The 21,368-nt window shown below is 36.9% G+C and overlaps 1 protein-coding gene across 36 annotated transcripts in view; it reads right to left on the reverse strand.

Moving 5' to 3' along the window:
• Positions 1 to 21,368, reverse strand: part of PDE4D (phosphodiesterase 4D) — a 1,448,272-nt gene that overhangs the window by 408,996 nt on the left and 1,017,908 nt on the right. Inside the window, exon 1 of one of the 36 annotated variants that reach the window (XM_072826555.1) lies at positions 489 to 20,005. The exons of the other annotated variants lie outside the window; for them this stretch is intronic. Coding sequence (XP_072682656.1) covers positions 489 to 613 — 125 coding nt within the window. The 5' untranslated portion in view covers positions 614 to 20,005. Of the gene's footprint in view, positions 1 to 488; positions 20,006 to 21,368 lie in introns of those variants that run through there. 36 annotated transcript variants of the gene reach the window in all.

Raw genomic sequence — 21,368 nt, forward strand, 5'->3', positions numbered from 1 at the left:
TGATATTTCCTTTAGAGGAAAAATGTCTATCCCTATTCTTGCCTCCATGGTGACCACATAAAAATTAATGATTTTAGTAGAATTTTAACATATTTATTGCACACTGGCTTTGAGGAATGTTATGGGCAGATCACAAGACACTGGGTATTTGGTAAAAAGAGCCATTAACAAATATATCCATTATTCGGCTAAGTCCTCTGTCAAATATTCATTATGGATGATTCTGAGGGTAGTACAAACACTAACAATGTCTCAAAACCTAAAAATCTACAGACCCTGAAACCAGATCAGCGTTTGCTGATCAGCTAAGAATATTTTCCAGCTTTTCCCTTGGTTAATTTTTTTTTCCCCACCAGTTCAGTATGCTGAATTTTAAAATTAATCTCTCACCGTGACCCTCCCACCTCACCGGACCTCCAAAGCAGCTACCAAAGGGTAACAAAACACAATTTCACTGACAAAAAGCTAGAAGAAAGGAAAGCAGTTACCGTCTCCTCTGTGGCTTAATATCAATTGGCTTGTTGATTGCATAAGGCGATCCATGAACATAAGGGCTTCGGAATCTAGCTACCTTCCCCAGCGTTAGGTACTCACAGCCCGTTGGCAAACTCATTTTATCCAAAAGACAGGAAGTAAAAACAAATCTTAGTAGTCAGACCAGCATTCCTGGGAACGCTGGAAAGAACATGTCACATAATGGATTTCTGACATATGCTGCTCACTGGTCGCTGGGTGCTGCCTTTCTTCAAAAGTAAACGCGTATTTCTCCCGGGCTACATGCGCTACCTTATTTTCTGTTCATGGACACAGGAAGCTAGTTGCTTATTTCTAACCAGAGTTGGGCTGTGACCAATTACTGGCTGAGCAGATGAAGTAGAAATTCTGTAGCTTCACAAAAACCCTCTTTCCACTCCAACCAAATCTCTGAGTAGGCAGCAAGGTTTAATCCATTTGTGTCTAATGTCTAAAAGAACATCAACCTAATGTAACAGGGGTTGGGAAATCAGTTATTTACCTACACACCAAGCATGCATCTGACAGGGAGGAAATAATCAATTATTTGGTATATTTTCACGAGGGGAAAATTGTTTGTTAAATTGATTATAGATATGTAGAAAATGAGACAGAAATGATTGCGGATGCCTTTCCAATTTTCTGGTCAAAAAAATTGTGGGTTCTTATTTATAAATTACTGTTCACAATACAACTGAACTCAGCCCCTCAAGAACAGAAAAATTGTGAGCCAAGGCCTTTATACACTAACACTTTGACTTTGATACTGATTTTTTTTTTTCCTTATTAGAAATATTTTGTAGGAAATCAACCACTATCTGGATCCCTGGATTAAGACCTATGGAAAAATTGATAGGATATTCTTTAACAACTGTTTGTAAGTCAGTTTTTCATAACAACGAGAGACAGATTGGCGAAATTGTAAATGATACTGAAGGCAGCAGAAGTCAGAGCAAAGTTCTAGCTTTAATTAGCCCACAGCTCCCACCAGTTCTTATCCCATTTCCTAACTTCTAGCAACAGAACCACTGAGGCTCTGGTGTGGAGCCTACAAATTGGAGGAGTTCAGAGTACCATGAAGGGTCATTTTTATATTTGAAAATGATTTCTTATCTAGGATTTAAATAAACACAACCTATTTATTTAAGAGTCCAGAACCTGAGCAAACACGAAGTTGCTGAGAGAAAGCTATATTCTTTTGTGTAGTGCCCAAATTCAGATACTGTTGGGGTTTAAATAACAGACATCATTTAAATTCAGAATTTTTTTAAGTTCAAAAGGGAAGATAGTTTTCTAGCTCACAATAAGCATTTCTAGCTAATGATTCTCTTTTTTATATATTTTTTATTGTGAAATGAAGCACACTCATTTTAACATCTCAAATGACAGAGGTGTACAAATAAAAATGCTCATCTTTTCCCTCCTATCAATCCTACCTTTTTAATGCTAATTATAGCAATAGATAGGTAGACCCATAATATATACACAGACACACACACTGACACATTTCTCCCTCCTTTTTGTGCAAACTAGGCTTATACTATATATAATACTCTCTAAATATTTTTGTACTTAAAAAAATCATGGATAATTTCTCAACAAACGCATAGAGTGTGTTCTTTTTAATAGTTACCTAAGATTCTATAGAATAGATGCACTATTTATTCACCTAATTCTTTACTGGGGAACACATAATTTTGAACTTCTACAAACGATAAACACATTTCTTAATATATTCTTACTGGTGGGCGCCTGGGTGGCTCAGTGGTTGTGTGACTGCCTTTGGCTCAAGTTGTGATCCCAGGGTCTTGGGATCGAGTCTCGCATCAGGCTCCCTGAAGGGAGACTGCTTCTTTCTCTGCCTATGTCTCTGCCTCTCTGTGTCTCACATGAATAAATAAATAAAATCTTTAAATACATATATCTATATCTATATCTATATATTTTCTTACTAGTCGGTGCTTTTATTTCTGGATACAGTTTTCTCTTTAACAGGCTACAGTAGTTCACACTCTCACAAGTCATGTAGAAAGATGTCCATTTCCCCACACTCTAACAACACTATCTGTTGATGTTCAAAGCCAGCTTTCCAAAATGCCCAGGGATTGCACATAGTTCCTGGCTAATACAAAACCGTCACCAAGGTGCCTGTAAAGGTATGAGCAGCCTATCTGAACTAAAATCTACCAGCCAGAAGTCTGGACTCTACATTAAAATTAAGAAAAGCCAAGCAAAACATAGTTAGCAAAAATTTGTTGTTTAATTTGGATAATTAAGGAAGATAAAATATCGGGGGAGACCCAGCTATGTTTCCACTCTTCAGTATATCTTTCTTAATCAGGATAACATTTCATAATTTTGGGCAAGTTACATAATCTTACAGTGTGGAGGTAGTGCTTAATGAGTACTACTTAATCGTGATGCACAACTATGTATAGTTTACAGGTTTTGAATTTAGGAGGCCTTTGTACCTACTGCCTCATCTTAGAGTCCTAAGAATAAATGGGCAGTACTTTTTATCTGCAAGCTGATTTAGGGGTCTTTGTCCAGTATTAGAGAATAAGAGCTGCTTCACGTAAGAATTTCCTAAAATGGATAAAAATTTAAAAAGTGAAACGTAAGAAAAGGATAAAAATAAAAAAGTGAAAGGTAGGACATAAACTTCTATGGGAGGGAAGTACATGTCCTGTGATGGGTAAAATTCCTTGGTTTTCTTAGCAGGAACATTTTTGCTTGTACCTGGTCAATGATTTACCATGAGCCTGGCAGGGTCTCATGGGCATTATTTGTACTTAAATTGGGATGAGAAGAGATTACTGCTAAAATCCACCCTTACAAGAATCTAGAATTTCTGAGAACACTGGCCAATTAGCAGAGAGTGACCTCTGAGGAAAATTCAAATCATCCTGTCTTCCACAATTCTCTCTCTCTGAGGCTGGCTGGAGGCACTTGGAGACTTTTCCTTTGGGAAAATAAAAACAACACTGGGGAACCTAAATTCATCTACAGATTAGAACCATGGTCTATTAACATGATTTACAGCAAAATAGGGCTCAAATCACACCAAGGAATGGCCAGGCCTACACACTGATGCTTTGTTTGCTTTTGCATACTGAGATTATGTGGTGGGATGGGTATAGCATCAAATCTCACTCATCACTCCCATGATTGTAAGCTCTTGAGAACATTCAAACAAGGGCGGGTATCACACTAGCCTATCTAGAACATTAGTATTTTTCAGTACACTAGAGGTTTGGGATGTTAGTAATCTCCTTAACAGTTATTGAAAGCAATTGCTAGCAAGGAACATTTTGAGACCACAGGACTTTTCTAATAATTCCAATATTTATTAAAGATGATTAGTTCAGCTATGAGCTCTAATTTGGCCTGAGTTTGGCAATCTGAAAAGCTGGAGGAATTCTTTCAGGACATGAGAATGTCATTTGTTCAGGACTGTGTCACAGAATAAGAATTAACTGGATCATTTCCCCTTGATTGTGGCTGGAAAGGACTTCTTTGCTTGCTGCACTCTGTATTCTCTGCCACACCCACACTGAAGAGTAATAATCCTGGGGTTGAAAACTTGCACATGTTTTTCCACAACCCATACCTTTCTGCTGTTATAATCAAATGTTCATGAGAAAATTCCATTTGGGAGTCCTACAGGTACCTCATTCCAGCATTTATAATGTAATTCACATCCATTCTCTTTCTCTACCCTCAAAATCCATTTCTTTCTCTGTTCTCTGATGCTATCCCCATTCAACCTACCATAAAACAATCACTTCTAATCAAACCACAAATCCTAAAGACATAAATGTTAGGTAATATATTAAGAATACTATATTGCAATATTATAAAAATTTAATAATGTTATAGTATTACAACAACATTACCTTAACAATAGAATTAATGGAATCAATAAATAATAGCTAACAAATCGATCAGGTTATTTTTATAGTGCCGGACATCGTTAATGGTAGTAATTCGCTCCTTTAATTTAATAAAATTCCATGAATAAACACCATTGCCATGCTCATTTTGTAGATGAGCAAAACAAGGCAAAGGAGGAATGAAACCCCTGCCCCAGGTCACCACAGCATGTTAATTGGTAGAGTCAGAGTTAGCAACCAGTTAATCTGGCTCCAAAAACCAGACTACGTAATCCTTCTCTACAGATCATAATTTCCTTACTATCTCTCTTATCTATCTCTTTTTTTCCCATAAATTGCTTAGAGTTAATACTTTCAGCCTTCTCCTCCTTAATTCTATCCTTCACTTGAATGCCATGTGGATCATTATAAAATGGAAATCTGAATATGTGATTCTTTTTGCTTGGAATCATTCAATGGCTTTCCATTTATTTAGTGATGAAGTTCAAAATTTAAGTTCCAAAAGTTTAGCATAGGGATTCCCTCCAGCCATGCTCCGACTTCCTCTCCTGTATCTGCCACAAGTAACCCTGGGAGTGTCCTGTGCACAGGCTGCTCTTTCACACCATGGACCCTTCAAAGAACATAAGCCCTCTTGAGCAGAACATTTTTGTCTCCCTTCTATGAGTGGCTGTTCCTAAGTGCCCTCTCTTCCCCCAAAACATTCTCCATTCCTTAGTTTCATTGAGATGCTTCTTGTCTATTTTCTCCATCTACATATGACCAGAGCACATAGTTTCATAGCTGTTCCTACACTTATGCACTCTTCACCAGGGAACTATAGTTTCTGGAGGGCAGGTATTCTGCTCTATTTGTACTGTGTGACCAAGAGCCCAGAACACCACTTATTTGTTAAATAAGGTAGCTGAAATTACAAGGTGCTGGACGTTCCAAAGACCTGCTTAACTCTCTCCTTAACTTCCTCACTTAGCTACTCCTCCATAATAATAATAAAAATATTTGCTACTGAAATACATTGGAAGCAGTGGTGCTATTCACTGTATGCTAGCAAACAGAAATATTTCACAAAGAGCTCCCACCATAATATGAGAGCAACATCTCTTCTCAGGGAGTGGTGGATATATACAGATTTTAGCTGGAGGTGATGGAGATGTGTCTATCTGGGTTGGCAGTTTGGGTTCAGTAAATAAAAATGATGAAAAGTAGTTATTTCAGTTCAGTTATTCAGCTTATTGAATAAACTTGCAATTGTGGCTCTATTTAATCATGTTCTATGCTTTGAGAATATAACAGGCAAATTCAAAATTAATTAATTAATCAATTTTGCCCTACTAAGGGTTAGCTACTTGTTTTAAAACATTTGACTTTTGGGATGCCTGGGTGGCTCAATGGTTGGGTGTCTGCCTTCTGCTCAGGGTATGATCCCAGGATCTCGGGATCGAGTCCCATATTGGGCTCCCTGCATTGAGCCTGCTTCTCTCCTCCCTCTGCTTATGTCTCTGCCTCTCTCTCTGCATCTCTCATGAATCAATAAAATCTTTAAAGAAACAAAAAACAAAAAAATTACTTTTCTGATAGCTCACTTCTTAAATATTACACATATTACATTTCACAAAGCTTGTAAAAAATGGCTTCATTCAAAAAGGAATTCCAGAAGTTCACAGTATTTTCCAAAATACTAAAACATCCTTAATGCCCAAATGCTTAAATAAAAATATGGAATATCTATTCAAAGTAAGTAAACCCATTAAAGTGTGCTGAAATACTTTTATAAGTCTATACTAAAATATTCTAATAAGTAACTTAAACACATAAGCACAGAGAAACACACACATGAATTCGAAAGTTACATACATTTGGGAAATTCTAGGTTAAACAAAGACAGATAGACTTATATAAGGAAGCAGGGATTATCAGAGTTTTTATTATACTAATATTTGCTCTGAATTGTCAGTGAAGTATGGATAAAGAACATGACACTCCATATGAACTTATGAATACAAAGCATTTCATGTGACAATGTGGGAATTATGTTTTCAAAATAATACTAAGGATATGGAGAAGTTTTCAAAAACATCAATTTAGTAAAAAGTTAAGTTATAAGATACTATAACAGAATGGAATGATTTTTAACCAAGGAAAAATATATTCATATATTGAAAAACAAAAGAATAAAAAGAATATTATACATAGAATAGAAAAAAAATATCTGGATAGGAAAAAATGCATGATTATAATTTTCTTCTCCCTATCTATGTTATCTAAATATTCTAGATGTCTTTTGTGTTACTATTTTAATAACAAAAATAGGATTGTCACTATAATTTCAAAATTTGGATTCTATCAACTAAAAATAAAAAATATTGATTGTGATCAATTAGCAAATTACATAGCAGAGAATAAAAATATTGATGACTTTTTCTTTGTGCTTGGTGTCTGTGGCATTTTTGCATGTCTTCATGTACAGCTATAGGAGTAGCCAAGAATTACTCCAATTTGATTAGTGAACTAAAAGAGAATATAGTTCTTATAAATAATGGAGGCCCTAAAATCTGTATATCCTTTGGGACTAAAGCTAATAATAAAGCACAGTATGGATGAGATTTATAGACCATAGAACTCTTTTCCAAAATTTATTCCATCAGTTGCTCCCTTATTAATTATTAGGAAATATATTTCAATGAAAACAAATCTGTAAATTTTGGCAATGGCAGTACTTTGAAAATGTACTAAAATAAGGGAGGACAATAGGATAATTGTAAATACAAATAAAGGAGATAGAGGTCTTACTGACATTGGAAAAAATAATTCATTTATAATAATAAGAATGTTGAGTATTCTAAATCCAGCTAATTGGATTTAGTTATTTACATGGATATTTTTAAAAAGATTTATTTATTTATTCATTCATTCATTCATTCATTCATTCATTCATTCATTTATAGATAGATAGATAGATAGATAGATAACATGTAAGTGGGGACAGGGTCAGAAAAAGAGAGAGAGAATTTCAAGCAGACTCCTTGTTGAGCTCAGAGTCTGATTCGGGGCTTGATCCCATGACCCTGAGATCATGACCTGAGCCAAAATCAAGAGTGGAGACTCAAACGCGTCACCCCGGCATCCCATGGAAACATTCTTAAAGAATAATTATAAACTGAAATACAGCAAAAACTAAAAAAGCTAAATACTTTCTTAAGGAGATACAACTTCCCCTGATCTGACTGACATTCACAAGCAACTTCCTGATCTATAATTTGGGTTCTTAAGTAGAGTTATATAGAAGATGGGAGTCATATAGAATTGGTGTTTTTCTTAGACCAGTTATATCGTCAGTTATAAATGATAGTGCTAACATTACAGTGTATAAATTATTATTCTCTCGGAAATTTTATTAGCATGACTCAGTTCCTCAGATGTGAAAACCAATGAGACACAATTGTATGCCTTTTAGAACTTAAAAAACATAAAGTACCATAAATCAAAAAGCCAGCAGGACCAACTCAACTTTAAAGTAAGGATAACTTTTATTTAAATCAATCAGCTGCTTCATTTCAAAAGGTGGCAATTTGAGGATGAATGAACCATAGGTTCTCAGCTTCTAAAAAAAAAAAAAAATGTATTCATCTAGTAGCATCCCCATTAGGAGCAATTTCTCTCAAATTTTTATTTTATTTGTTAACTGCCAATTCTTCAAAAGCCCAGCAGAAACCATTGATCACATAAAGTTAAATTTATTAAACTGACTACAATAAAGGAGAAGAGTACTTGGACCCAGTATTAATAATACCTTAGAAGAAGTCAGGAATGAAAAAAAGCTAAATTATTTCTGCTTGTTCTCAGTTTTGTTTAATCCAAGGACAGGAAATTCTGTTGGTTTCAATTTCACTCCCAGTAACTGCCCATGACTGCTGATAGTCTTATCTTAACAAACCCATTAGATATCCAAAGTTTAGTTTGAGTTAAAAGTAGCAATAAAATCAACTGAATAAAATGATGCTCATTCATTGAAGTTTCAGGTGAGCCCACACAATTCGTATCTCCAAGTTTTTTAGTAAACTGTTTGAATGTTAAATGGAGTGACATTTTGTTTTAAAAGGTATAGAAATGGAAACAAATGAGTTTAATATACATAATGGGCTTTGACAACATGACTTCTTCAACAGATGTCCTATACTACTTCCCACACTTTCATCCTTAAAAAGCACATTCTACTTGCCAAGATATACACTGTTGCCAAAATTCAGCTGTGAAAGAATTTCCAACAGTAGGAACCAGTGGAAAGAATTAAAGCACTTGTGAGCTACCTTCCAAATAACCAAATGTCTTGTATCATTATAAAATCTAAAGATGAAAAATAATCATGCTGTAAGTTCTCCCTCTAGTTGGTCAAGCAGAGAGGAGTCTTTTGGCAAAGACTGTTCTATATCTGGTTGCTAGATGGTTTTTTAAAAAATACATCAATTCATTTCTCTACCTCAGTCAGTTGGCCAACCAGCCAGCATGAGCTGAACATCTACTCGGTATACACACAGAAGCAAATGGTCTCTCTCTCTCTCTCTCTCTCTCTTTTTGTGTGTGTGTGGTTTGACTCTTAACTAGATAAAGTCCTATAATGCATTCAATGCCCAACTCACGCATTATGACAGGATGCACTTCAAATGACCACCTATGAGACAGAGATGAAGAGTGGCTCAATGTCAGTGATCCTATTTGAAACCTTGTGTTTGGCTAATATCAAACTTACATTTAACCTATGCCATCATTTACTTCTTTATACTGTGTTGTTAATGTTCTCTCTCAAGTGGATTATAAACCACAAGATGGTCAGCTTCATGATTTTCTCATCTTTGAATTATCCACAGTATTGGTACATAAAGCTCTACATAAAGCTCTACATAAAATAGATGCTCAGTTAACTCTTTGTTACAAAAAAGAACTTGCACTCATGGTTTATAGGTAACTTTTTAAAACTAGCGGACCGTATTCTTCAGTTTGCCTAAAGAGTATAAGCTGTTGTCCCAGTTTGATTGTTAAATAGTGTGTCCTTTTATTCTCAAAAGTATCACTGTTTGGATTAAAAATTATCTGGTTATCATTAGGCACCGAGACTGCACATGTACAAGGCTGGCTGTCACTAGAGTGAAAAAAGCTCAAAAGCAAAGACTGAGTCTTATTCATTATTGCTTCTCTAACTCCATCACTGCTTATACTTTTTCTAGGATCTGCATTAATGATTCAAGAAACAATAACGGATAATAGGGAAAGTCATGATAAATTTAACCAGATTGAGTAAATCCAGAGAGAAAACAACATGTGAAAGAATAATCTACGCAGACATGGATTAGGTGGCCAAGCACCAATCTGGATATTCTTTTAAATTCAGATGATAACAAAACTTATCCCCTAGTATTCAAATCCATAGAGCAGGGAAATCCTGGAGTTACTTGTAATTAAGGGAGAGATCAAAAATGAGGATGCTGTTTTTTTAAGCCAAGTGACTTTGGTTCATAACCTTGCACTGACAAAAATGGGTTAGGTAACCCTGGAGGATACATGACACCTTTCTAGTTTCAGTTTCCATGACATTTAAGCTTTATTCATTCATTCAACAAATATTTACCAACTCACTATTCTAGGTGTTAGGAATCTGGGAACAAATAAAACAGACAAATATTCCTGCCTTCATGGAATGGGCATTCCAGTAGAGACAGGTAGATAGACATACAGGTAGGTATAATACATAAGAGTGGTGATAAATGACAGGAAGGAAAATACAGCAGGGAAGGGACATAAGGAATTCAGGGATAGGACCCCTGGGGTCAGGATCTGAGGTTGTGAAGTGTCTGAGGGGTGCTGCTCTTCTTGTGGTGACTGATTCAAAAGGAAAGAAAGGGGAAAAGAAGACTATCCAGAGGTGAGGAGACAGATGCAGGCCCAGACAGTCCTAGTACATTTTTTGTTGACTGAGCGAGTGAACTAGTGAATGCCTTCAACAGATATTAGCTGCAATCCTGAGAGATAAACAAATCTATCACCTGAGAAAGAAATTCAGCGAAGCTAACATGATCTAGAATATTACTGTTATTAAGATTCTACAAATCCCTAAATTGAAACATTCCTCTTAATTAATGGAAGAGATCCATTTTTTTTTCTGACATGATTCATTCCTTTGTTGATGCGCTACTGCTATGTTAGTCCCTAGATAATTTAATAAAAGCAACTATGATTTAGGAACTGCTTAGAATTCTCCTGTTAAATTTGATTAATAAATCCCCAATCTAGGTAACATAGAATGTAAAGGCAATTATAGAAAACATAAAGTGGTAACAAATTAAGAGTAAATCCATTACATGTACCGCAGGCACTTACTCATAATTCCCTTAATTATTTGGCAACACAAGCTGTGCTAAAACTTTATTTTTTTTTTATTTTTTATTTTTTATTTTTTTTTGTGCTAAAACTTTAAAGAGTAGCCTTCTCTTTACTTACTTCCTTTAGACAAATAGTCACTTACAAATTCATAAATTAGTGTCTACCAATAACAATTAAAGCTAATATCTACTGAACATTTAATTGATGACATCAGGCACTATGCTAAGAATTTTTCATATAATCAGTTCTCATAATAGAAAGATTTAATAGAAGTGATTAGAAATGTAGTCTTCTCCTAATGCATGAATACTCTCCAGGGAGAAGCAAGTATCTGCTTTGGGTGAATACCTCTTGGTATGAGGCCCACCCTGCTTCATGGGGCAGCATGCTTACTTTGAGCAGATCCAAATGTTGTAGAGTCATTTGTACTAAATTAATTTTCATCTTTTAGAAGTATTGTCTCTTGGTTGTAGACCTGGAGTCATTCAAACACAGACCCAATTCTTTTTTAATATGACTGCCTGGTGATCATCTAATGAAAGGCTCCAGTTTCCCTTTTCTAGGCCACTTGACCAAAGTTCTTTCGATTGTTCCTATCATGCTTCTGGACTTACTTCTGCTTCTTGATTCCTCTTAGAGTGTTATATCTGAAATGAAACCAACATTCTGGGTGTGATATGATTCTTCTGGAGCAGAAAGAGACAATTATCTCCATCTCTCTGTTCGTTGTAAATCTATGAGTGAAGTTTAAGACAATTCTCCTGGGGATCCCTGGGTGGCGCAGTGGTTTGGCACCTGCCTTTGGCCCAAGGCGCAATCCTGGAGACCCGGGATCAAATCCCACATCGGGCTCCCGGTGCATGGAGACTGCTTCTCCCTCTGCCTATGTCTCTGCCTCTCTCTCTCTCTCTGTGACTATCAAAAAAAAAATAAATTAAAAAAAAAAAAAAAGGCAATTCTCCTCACACTCTTAACTCGTGTACCATTTCCATTAGGGTTCCACTATCCAATTAAGATTAATTGTGACCTTAATACTACAGCCGTTTTTATTAGTAAACATATTTGTTGATGCTGACTGTGCATTTCAGTGTATTCACATCACTTTCAACTTCATTTTTCTGTACATTTGACTGATTAAAAAATCTTCCATCCAGGCAAATAGTTACTCTTTATTCCTTATTTCTTATCTACGTTATTCAACGGGTAATAAGTCTTTTTAACTGCATCTTCATCTGGCTCATATATCCACTATATCTGCAACTATACCACAAGAGACTTTTTCAAATACTTTGCCAAAATAAAAACATGCTATTTCTATAGCATTTACCAGACTGTAGGGAGATATGACTAATCCTGTGAACTGGGAAATGCAAATGATAAAAATGGGCTTTGGGACTAGATTTTTAAAAAAAAGATTTTATTTATTTATTATGAGAGACACACAGAGAGAGGCAGAGACATAGGCAGAAGGAGAAGCAGGCTCCCTTGCAGGGAGCGCGATGTGGCACTTGATCCTGGAACTCTGGGATCATGCCCTGAGCCCAAGGCAGATGCTCAACTGCTGAGCCACCCTGGCATGGGATTAGATATATTTATTAATGAGACTGAATGCTTTGTCAAGAGGAGTCAAAGAAATGTTAGGTAGTATCTTGGGTGATCATTCAGATATTAAACTGAATAAGAATATTTTGTAATATGAAAAAACAATTTAGTTGAGCCAAGGCAGTGTAACTTACGTGGACTGTCAGACAGTCAATACAAATGGGGAATGAAAATGTGTTTTGCCAACAAGTTTTATATCACGGCTAAATCAGCAAGTTAATAGCTCAGTACAAAAGCAAGAAAGTCTAATGGGTAATGGAAAGGATCAAGGCATGAGGGTCTTTGAGTGCACGCTCCCTGACCAAATGACAGACCTCTCTCAGTTGAAGAGGCGCACTCACAGAACATTCACAGAAGATACTATGACCGAGGATGTTTAGATTGGTATCGTTTTGCCTAGAAATGGGAAGACACATTCCATTTAATGCATGGTTCAGAGACATTTGGCAAAGAATAATGATGCCTACCTAATTCTATCCTCTCTTTAAAAATAAGGCGGGATTTTAAAGAAGAGAAATGGAACAACATAGGAAGGTTGCCTGGCAGCAAAGGGCTGTTGAGAACCAGGCATCTGTTGGAAAGGCTTTCAAAATGTCTTCAAGGACCCTTTCACCCATACCCTAATGCCACAGAGGTTCACACAGGAAGAGCCGGGGCTTAAAAAAAGACAGTTTATACACCTGAGTTAGGGGTGGATTAAAGAAGTCATTGACCTTCACCATCTACAACATGTGCTAACTTAAACGACAGCTTTTTTTTTTTTTAAATCTTTTCCCCTATTTTACAGAATTAATAAGCATTTACTCATTATTTATTTGGCTTTAGGAAAGTCCAGGAGAATAAAAGACACAAAGGAGAATCAAATGGTCCCTGATCTCACAAAGCTTACAATATTCTGTAGAAGAAAGACTCAAACACATGAATAAATTTGCTTGTCATTGTGAGAGAGTACATAGTGTGGCTCAAACATAAAATGTTGTATGAGCTCAGGGAGAGCAAAATCAATATCCACCCTGAAGTAAACTCATTCAGTTTACACAGAGACTCTTGCTCTATATCTTTCCAGACAGACAACAGAATCCCAGAAGACAATTGATTGCATCATTCTAAAATATGCATAACACAATCTGATAATTTCTCTTATGAATTTACATAAAGAAATAAAGACAGCAAATATTATGCCCAAATGCTTACATAATGTTACCTTCAAAGATAGCGTATGTTCGCACTTTATTTTTTTTAATTTATTTTTTATTGGTGTTCAATTTGCCAACATATAGAATAACACCCAGTGCTCATCCCATGAAGTGCCCCCTCAGTGCCCGCACTTTATTTTTATTTCCATAAAAGAAATGTTAGAATTTCTGAACCGATATCCTTTTAAGAAAAAGCATATACTTAGTTGTCCTCCTTTCTAATATGGGAAAAATCAATGCTATAATTACATGGAGAAAGAAAAAGGCTAGGTCATCTGAATTACCAATGTCATTGCCATTATCAACAAGAGTGCAATATCTAGAATTTATTTAACATGTGACTATTTTACCATCATGGATAAAGTTAATACCCAAGAGAACAGATGGTATAAGCATATTTTAAATCAATGAAGTGTGTTTCTTTTTTATTTTTTTTTATTTTTTTTTATTTTTTTATTTTTTTTTTGAAGTGTGTTTCTTAAACCACAAATGTGTATTTGCAGAGTAGATTTATTAAGCATTTCATTCTTGCTTATATTTTTGCCCTCTTATATTCCAAGAAATAACCTTAGTCAACTGAGAAGTATCTCTTTTGTTCTCCTGACTTTTCGTATACAAAGGTAACAGAAAGCAGGTAATAGCAAAATTTAGTCTGGTGATGGGGAAAAAAAGAAAGAGACAAACATGAAAAATATGTACAGATTTTTTTGGGTGGTACAGTGGGGTAACTATGTGAAGCAATCTATTTTTAGCAAGTTGCTAAGAACTAAACTAGTAGAGATCAAGTAAGGAAAGTACCTAATCCCACTCTTTAGTTCATTTCTCTAGGGACACCCTGTTCACATGAAACAACCCTAATTTTAGTAACTGACCTGAACCTTTCAAGGCTCACAATAGCTAAGGTACTTTGTCTTTTTGTTTTGGGCTATTTATCCTTAGGGCATGGTGAGAAAAATAGGAGAACACTTCTGGGCATTTGTAAAGCTACCAAAAGTAAATCCAGGGCTTGGCTATAGACCTTTGGCCTTGCGTAGAGCTGCAGATAAATTCAAGTACTTCTACACAAGGGAAACACTGGGAATTACTCTGGCACTGAGGAGGTAGGTACAGGATTGAGTAGGCGAATTGGCTGCCCTGGAGCTATACATGGCTAGCCAACCTGAGTTTGACTGACACACTATTATTTTTTTCCTTTAATCCAATATTTAAAGCCCAGGAAATGCCACAAAAAGTTGAGATTTAGACTTCTTCTGAAAATTTATGAGGTCTAAAATGTAGGCCACCCCTCTCCATTCCCATATGGTGGATTGAGACCAGAGCATTCACGATTTCCTTTAGACAGGGCAGGCATTCTTCAGTGTGACACAACTCCCACCCAGGCTACAAAACTCTGATGTATTTCCTCCTGGCTTCTTGCAGTGTTTGCCTTGAAGATGGTTCAAGTGCAACTCGGAGGTGGGAAAGAAGTTTATCTGTTATCACCTGGTCAAATTCTAATCCAAATATTAGCACTCAGCTAGAGTAAGTCCTGGCCTTGCTGCCACATCTTCTCACTCCTAGAAACTATTTTCAACTCTCAACAAAGAGCTCTTTACAAAGTTCTACAAAGCTTTAGCATAGTCCTGGCATTACCTTATTTGTAAGTTTCAACAACTTGCCACTACATCATTTAAAAAAGTTTTAGCTTACCAATACAGACCTGTATTTAAACCAAGGTCAATAAAAATAATCACTTTTTGTGAAGGAAGAAATTGTTTGGTAGCACATTTTTTTTTATATACTCAAGAATCATATGGGGTACCTGGGTAGCTTGGTTGGTTAAGTGGCCAACTCTTGGTTTCAGCTCAGGTCATGGCCTCACGGGTCTTGAGATGGAGCCCAGATCCAAATCTGGTTCTGCACTCACCAGTAAGTCTGCTTAGGATTCTCTCCCGCTGCTTCTTTCCCCACTCACATGCATGTACCCCCCCACAAATAAAGTAAACAAATCTTAAAAAAAAAAATAAAAAGGAAACATATACTGAATTTATGCCAGGAAATACTTTTCTAGTGGGACTGACATGTATTATTGGTTCTGGTTTATGGTGACATGTTCAAAGTTTCTGAAAATTCTGTTTTCAACATTTATATGCTATGAAGTTGCAGATTAAGCTGCCTGAATATATAGATCTTACTGCTATTATAAAGACAATTATTTAATGAGAATTTACATGATCTGTCTACACGATCCTGATAATACCAAATGGTTTAGTCAAAACTGTACTTTTCAAAAAAAAAACTGTACTTTTCAATACTTTCACGCATGATACAGCTTAAAGCTAGTCTTAATTAAATGCTTCAGATTCATTAGCAGAAAATTTCACAGTTTGGGAATTATTTCATGTTGCTTATATACATATGTATGTATGTATTTATTTACACATATTTGTACCAAGAGGACACATGACACTTCAAAAAAATGCATCTCTTTCTGTTCTACAGGATAATTTATTTTTAATAGCTAGAAATGCTAAAGAACAGAAAGTATGATACTTAGCACACTATGGATAGTCTTTTGTCACTGATTGTTCCACATGGTAATATATAGCCAAGTTTGAATACTATAAAGGAAGCTCTATTGGTCTATAGATATAATATCCAATAATGAAGTAATTTATCTGGTATTATCTGCCAGTTAGGAGTTTCTGATGTAATAGAGGCATTTGCTTAAGAGCATATTATGGATTGTTTTTAGAAATTCAAAACAGCTGTAAAAGAATAATTTGCTAATTGGGCTGTCTGTGTACATATGTATGTGTGTGTGTTTGTAATCTTTTATGTATTCAAATATTATATAAATATGACCTATAATCTATCATTTTAGTAATATTAATTTCAAGAAATTACTAAGCAAACTGCCTATAAAGTAATGAGAATGACTTTTCAGTAGATAAATAGAGCTCGCTTGCTGAGTGAGCACTAGTGGGGCTGATGACATTTCTGGCTAACCCCTTAGGAATTATCATTATAGGCCATTTGCAGTGTGCATAAGAAAACAGCTACTTGATTTTTATAGTCATTTCCCATTTGACCCAGACAACATTAGCTAACTGGATCATCCACTTTAATCATCAGACTTAATGCCAAAGAACTTTTGGCAGCTTCATAGAATCAGACCCACCTTTAGCAGATGGAGATGTGTCATCAGTGAACTAAACAGAAAATGTGTAGCACAGGCTTTGAAGGGAAGTTCAAAAGGGGAATCCTCCAAACATTTGAACAATGGTAAATCCCTAGAAGAAGTCGAGAGCTTCCCACAGGCATCATTTAGGAATACTTAATCTGCATCAACCAGTGTTTAAATATATAAAAATCTGGTGTGTTCTAGTCGATCTCCCTTCCTCTTTTCTCTTCCTATGTGTTTTTAAAATAGTAAAACAAAACTTAATTTCCAGAGTCAATGTCAGATGTTAAGCTGTATTTAGACATTCTGATTGGACAGATTTTCACTAATGAGTAAACAATAAAATGTCACATCATGAAAAATAGTGACTGATTTACACATTCCTTTAATGACTTTATGTCATATGTGCAGGTGATTCAAGACATGTTTTTTTTTTTTGAGAATCTAATAAGGGTTAGACTTGTCAGACTGGGTTCTGCATTGGCAGTTCATTGTCCCAGTTCGTTAGTTCTCTGGGATGGGTCAGACTCGGCAGTGAACAGTGATACATGGACTCATGTTCAGGACGCAATTCAAGAAGAATTTTACCCATACTCAACAACACTACAAGTGAATCTGTCAACTTTTCTATCTGTGGATCTGCCTCCTCATATTCTTCCACCTAGCAAACATTAAGCCATTCTCCAAGATTCTACAGTGATTTCTGCTTCTTTTGCAAGATTGCTTGTTATAGTGGAGTGAGGTATCAAGGTGGAGAAGGCAATGCAAACACTCCTTCATTTATCTATTATTCATTAGCAGCCAATAGCTGCTTATTAAGGTTTCTGTTCCATGCCAACCACATGCTAGGGACTCATGGATGGATATCACATTGCCCCTGCTCTCAACGGCCCACTGTCGAATAAAGGAGACAGACAAGTAAATCAAGCACAACAGTGCTCCTGGGTAATGTGTGAGTTTGTAAGCACAGCTCAGAAAGAAAACAAGAGTAATTTATCAGAGCGAGAAAATAATGTTGGAGATAGCATGAGGGCAGTACACAGAATATATCTTAAAGATTTTAAGTCACTTGTGTAATGAATTTGGAAGACTGTGATAGATGATGTTATTTACAAAATATTTAATGAATTTGAAACTCATTCCTCTCCAAGGGTCCTATTTCCTGCCTCATGGCTATTGAGTGTGACCATGCAACTTACTTTGGCCAGGGGCAGGAGAGTGGAAGAGATCTGTGGCATTTCTAAGTAGCTTTAAAAGCCACTGTGTGGCCCTGCCATCCCTCACTTCTTGTGCCTCCCAGGAGGGGCTGTTCCTCAATGAAAAGTGTAAGGGACAGAGCACCATGGAGCAGCTAAGGATGTGCATCAAGAGCAAGAAACAGAACTGTGGTCGTAGCCCCTGAAACATCAGGGTGGTCTGTTACCCCAGCATAACCATCTAAACTGGCTGAAGCAAAGCAAAAGTCCATAGTTTGAACAGGTAGTGGGAGATCTTTTTAATTTTCTTCACACAAAGAAGGCTGACAAAGAGAGCTTCAATTGAGAAAGATTACGGCAGTTGATAACATAAAATGGCACCTTCTCTTATTTTTTATGTTTTTGGTAAGGAACTCTAAGAAGATTGGTAACAAGAGGTTGCTGCTGTTTGAGGCAGAAGTTCCATGTTTCAGCACTCTCTCGGCCACCCTAAAGAGGTTTTCTCTATTTCCCTTCTCTCAAATCCCTGCTCTGGGCTCTGTTCTGCCAAGTGCCTCAGGCTTCCTCTTCTCAGGCTTTCTGAGCGCTGGCTAAATTGGGAATGAAGTTCCTTGAATTTTCAATCCCCAGGGTATCATTCCCAGGGATCATTATAACAATAATCCAAATTACAATTTGGACCAAATTTACAACCAAAGCAATTGCAGCTACAATTCAAAGAACAGTCTTTACAGTGGTGATTCTCAATTCTATTGTTTGGGGGTTTTGTTGTTGCTGTTTTCCTGTGCCAACACAGAGAATGAAGGCAGGGATGCTGTAATTTGGAAATAGAAATTTTAAGAGAGAAAATAAGAAAGTGTTTCCCCAGGAGAATCTGTTCCAACCCTCCACCTTCCACTGGCATGTTGTCTGGTGACTCCAATTCCAGGTTGGGAGGCTGACAGGACCTCATAGGAGATCTGAAAGATTACTGATCACATAACAATGCGAGTGATGCACTGAAAGATGCACACGCTACCATTTGCAGACACGTGCTCAAATGTGAATGGCTTCAATGCCCCTTCCCCAACAGTGTCCCACGTTGCTCATGAGCTCCCTGCTCTGCCCGACACAGCTCTGCTTTTCCCTGCTTCTGGGTTTGCTACTGTTTTTCCAGCGAAATTATTAAGAGTCTTCCTTTTACTCCTGGACAGTGAATTATTTGGCCATTCCAAATTGAGGCTCATTACCAAGCAATGTGAAGGCACTGGAAAGCCTGTGCCAGGAATTCTCCACACGTTCTCTCAGATCAGGCTCATGTACCTTTCTTCCCACCTATACCCCTTCAAAAATGCTAAAAACAAACAAACAAACAAACAGAAACTTTCAGTTTCCTACTCAATAAAATCCCAAACTAAGTGTATGAAAGTATTTTTTTAAGCTTTTATTTATTATTCATCACACACACACACACACACACACACGCACACACGCAGGCAGAGACCCAGGCAGAAGAGGCAGGCTCCATGCAGGGAGCTTGATGCAGGACTGGATCCCAGGACTCTAGTATCACTCCCTGGGCTGAAGGCAGACGCTCAACCACTGAGCTACCCGGACGTCCCTGAAAGTATTCTTTACTTCAACTGGGAATTTTCATATTAATCATTCAAAATGAACTCCCTTTCCTTACATGTCATAAGTCCCTTGCAAGGACGGAGGCATATATCAAATCACTGGAGTTTGGGATTCAAAAGGACAACTTTCTTTTCAGTACTTTAAGAATGTTTATATTAGAAACTCAGTTACTTGTGTTGGTTTTCTCAGTGTAACATCTTCTGCTGGGGCATGGTGGGAATGCAAGGGATTGATAGCAGCAGGAAAGGGCCACTGGCAATGGTGTACTCCCATTCCCAAACTTCACTATGAAACAGTAAGGAAATGCCCTAGAATGACTTGATTTCCTTGAATCATTTCAACTTAAATGGCACTATTTGCAGGACCTTTTGAAAGCAAAGATTTGGATGGATATCTGACATTTCAGTTACCCAAGAGCACACACATGTTTACCAAATGGGAGCAGACTGATGGAATTCGGTTTCTTTCTGGTGTTTGCCATTTGGAAGTTATTTTTCCAGTATTCTGGCTATATGTACAATAATGAGATCTAGAGCAATGTAATTTCTGGTTTACTTTCAAATAAAATGGGAAGCCAAAGCTCTATTCTGACGACACAAATAGTCTCCTCGTGCCAAATGATTAGCATTTTTAAGGCAAGTAATTTGGGCGAGATGGTATGTTAGGCATGTTACACTTAGTATGAAAGCAATTTGTATGTTTCCTAAGGTTGTTATGGCACTATAGTCTTTCTCTGCCCCGTAAGTTGTAGGTAAAATTGAGGGATGTGTTAAGATTTTTCTCTTTAAAAAAAAATCTTAGTTCACATCTAGGAGTTAACAAGTCAATTTATCATTCTATCAGTCAGTATGGGCTAGTAACAAAAGGAACATGATAGGTCAGCATTTTAGCAGAGAGTGCGTCATTTCCATCTAGTGGTCAAAAGGATGACTGTGTACTTCAAGAGGTTTAACAGCATGAGAAATAAAATGCAAAATGGCAAGGCTGCTAATAATTCTGAAATAACAATAATACAAGCAGCTTACATACACTTTAAAATTCTAGTGACTATCAATCATCTCTTATTTTCTCTAAAGACTATAAGAACCATCCTTTCTCCTTTTTCTCAAACACTTGGCTCCCTACTTTCCACACACAGCAGATGCTTGTTCTTTTCAAAAAGGAAAGTAACCATCAAAAAGGAAAGTTCTCCATGTCCAGCCACCAAAATGACAAACTCGTCTGCACCCATATTCATGATTTTCCATTTTACCCTCCTTCCCGCTGGGCTCTGGGTCTTCAGTCCCCCTCACGTCCTCAAAGACCCAGCTTCATCAATTATCCCCCACTATCGCCTTACCTCTTTACCAAATCCTTTCCATGTGGATTCAAATGGAATCAATTATTTCCCATCTTTGATGAAGCCTTGCTCAATTCCTACTTCTTGGTACAGCTACCTTTAAAACTCCTTCTCGGGATCCCTGGGTGGCGCAGCGGTTTGGCGCCTGCCTTTGGCCCAGGGCATGATCCCGGAGACCCGGGATCGAATCCCACATCGGGCTCCCGGTGCATGGAGCCTGCTTCTCCCTCTCTCTGCCTGTGTGTCTCTGCCTCTCTCTCTCTCTGTAACTATCATAAATAAATAAAAATTAAAAAATAAAAAAAAAATAAAAATAAAAAAATAAAACTCCTTCTCATTCTGAGCCAAACCTTGAAATACTTTTCTTTATAACAACTGTTGTGACTCTACCTTCATACTTACACCTCAACCCACCATCATCTGGTTTCCGTTCCCACAACTAGGGGCATTTCTCTCACAGGTCACCAAGTGACCTGT

Source organism: Canis lupus, chromosome 5 (assembly GCF_048164855.1).
Source record: "Canis lupus baileyi chromosome 5, mCanLup2.hap1, whole genome shotgun sequence".
NCBI classification, from domain to species: Eukaryota; Metazoa; Chordata; class Mammalia; order Carnivora; family Canidae; genus Canis; species Canis lupus.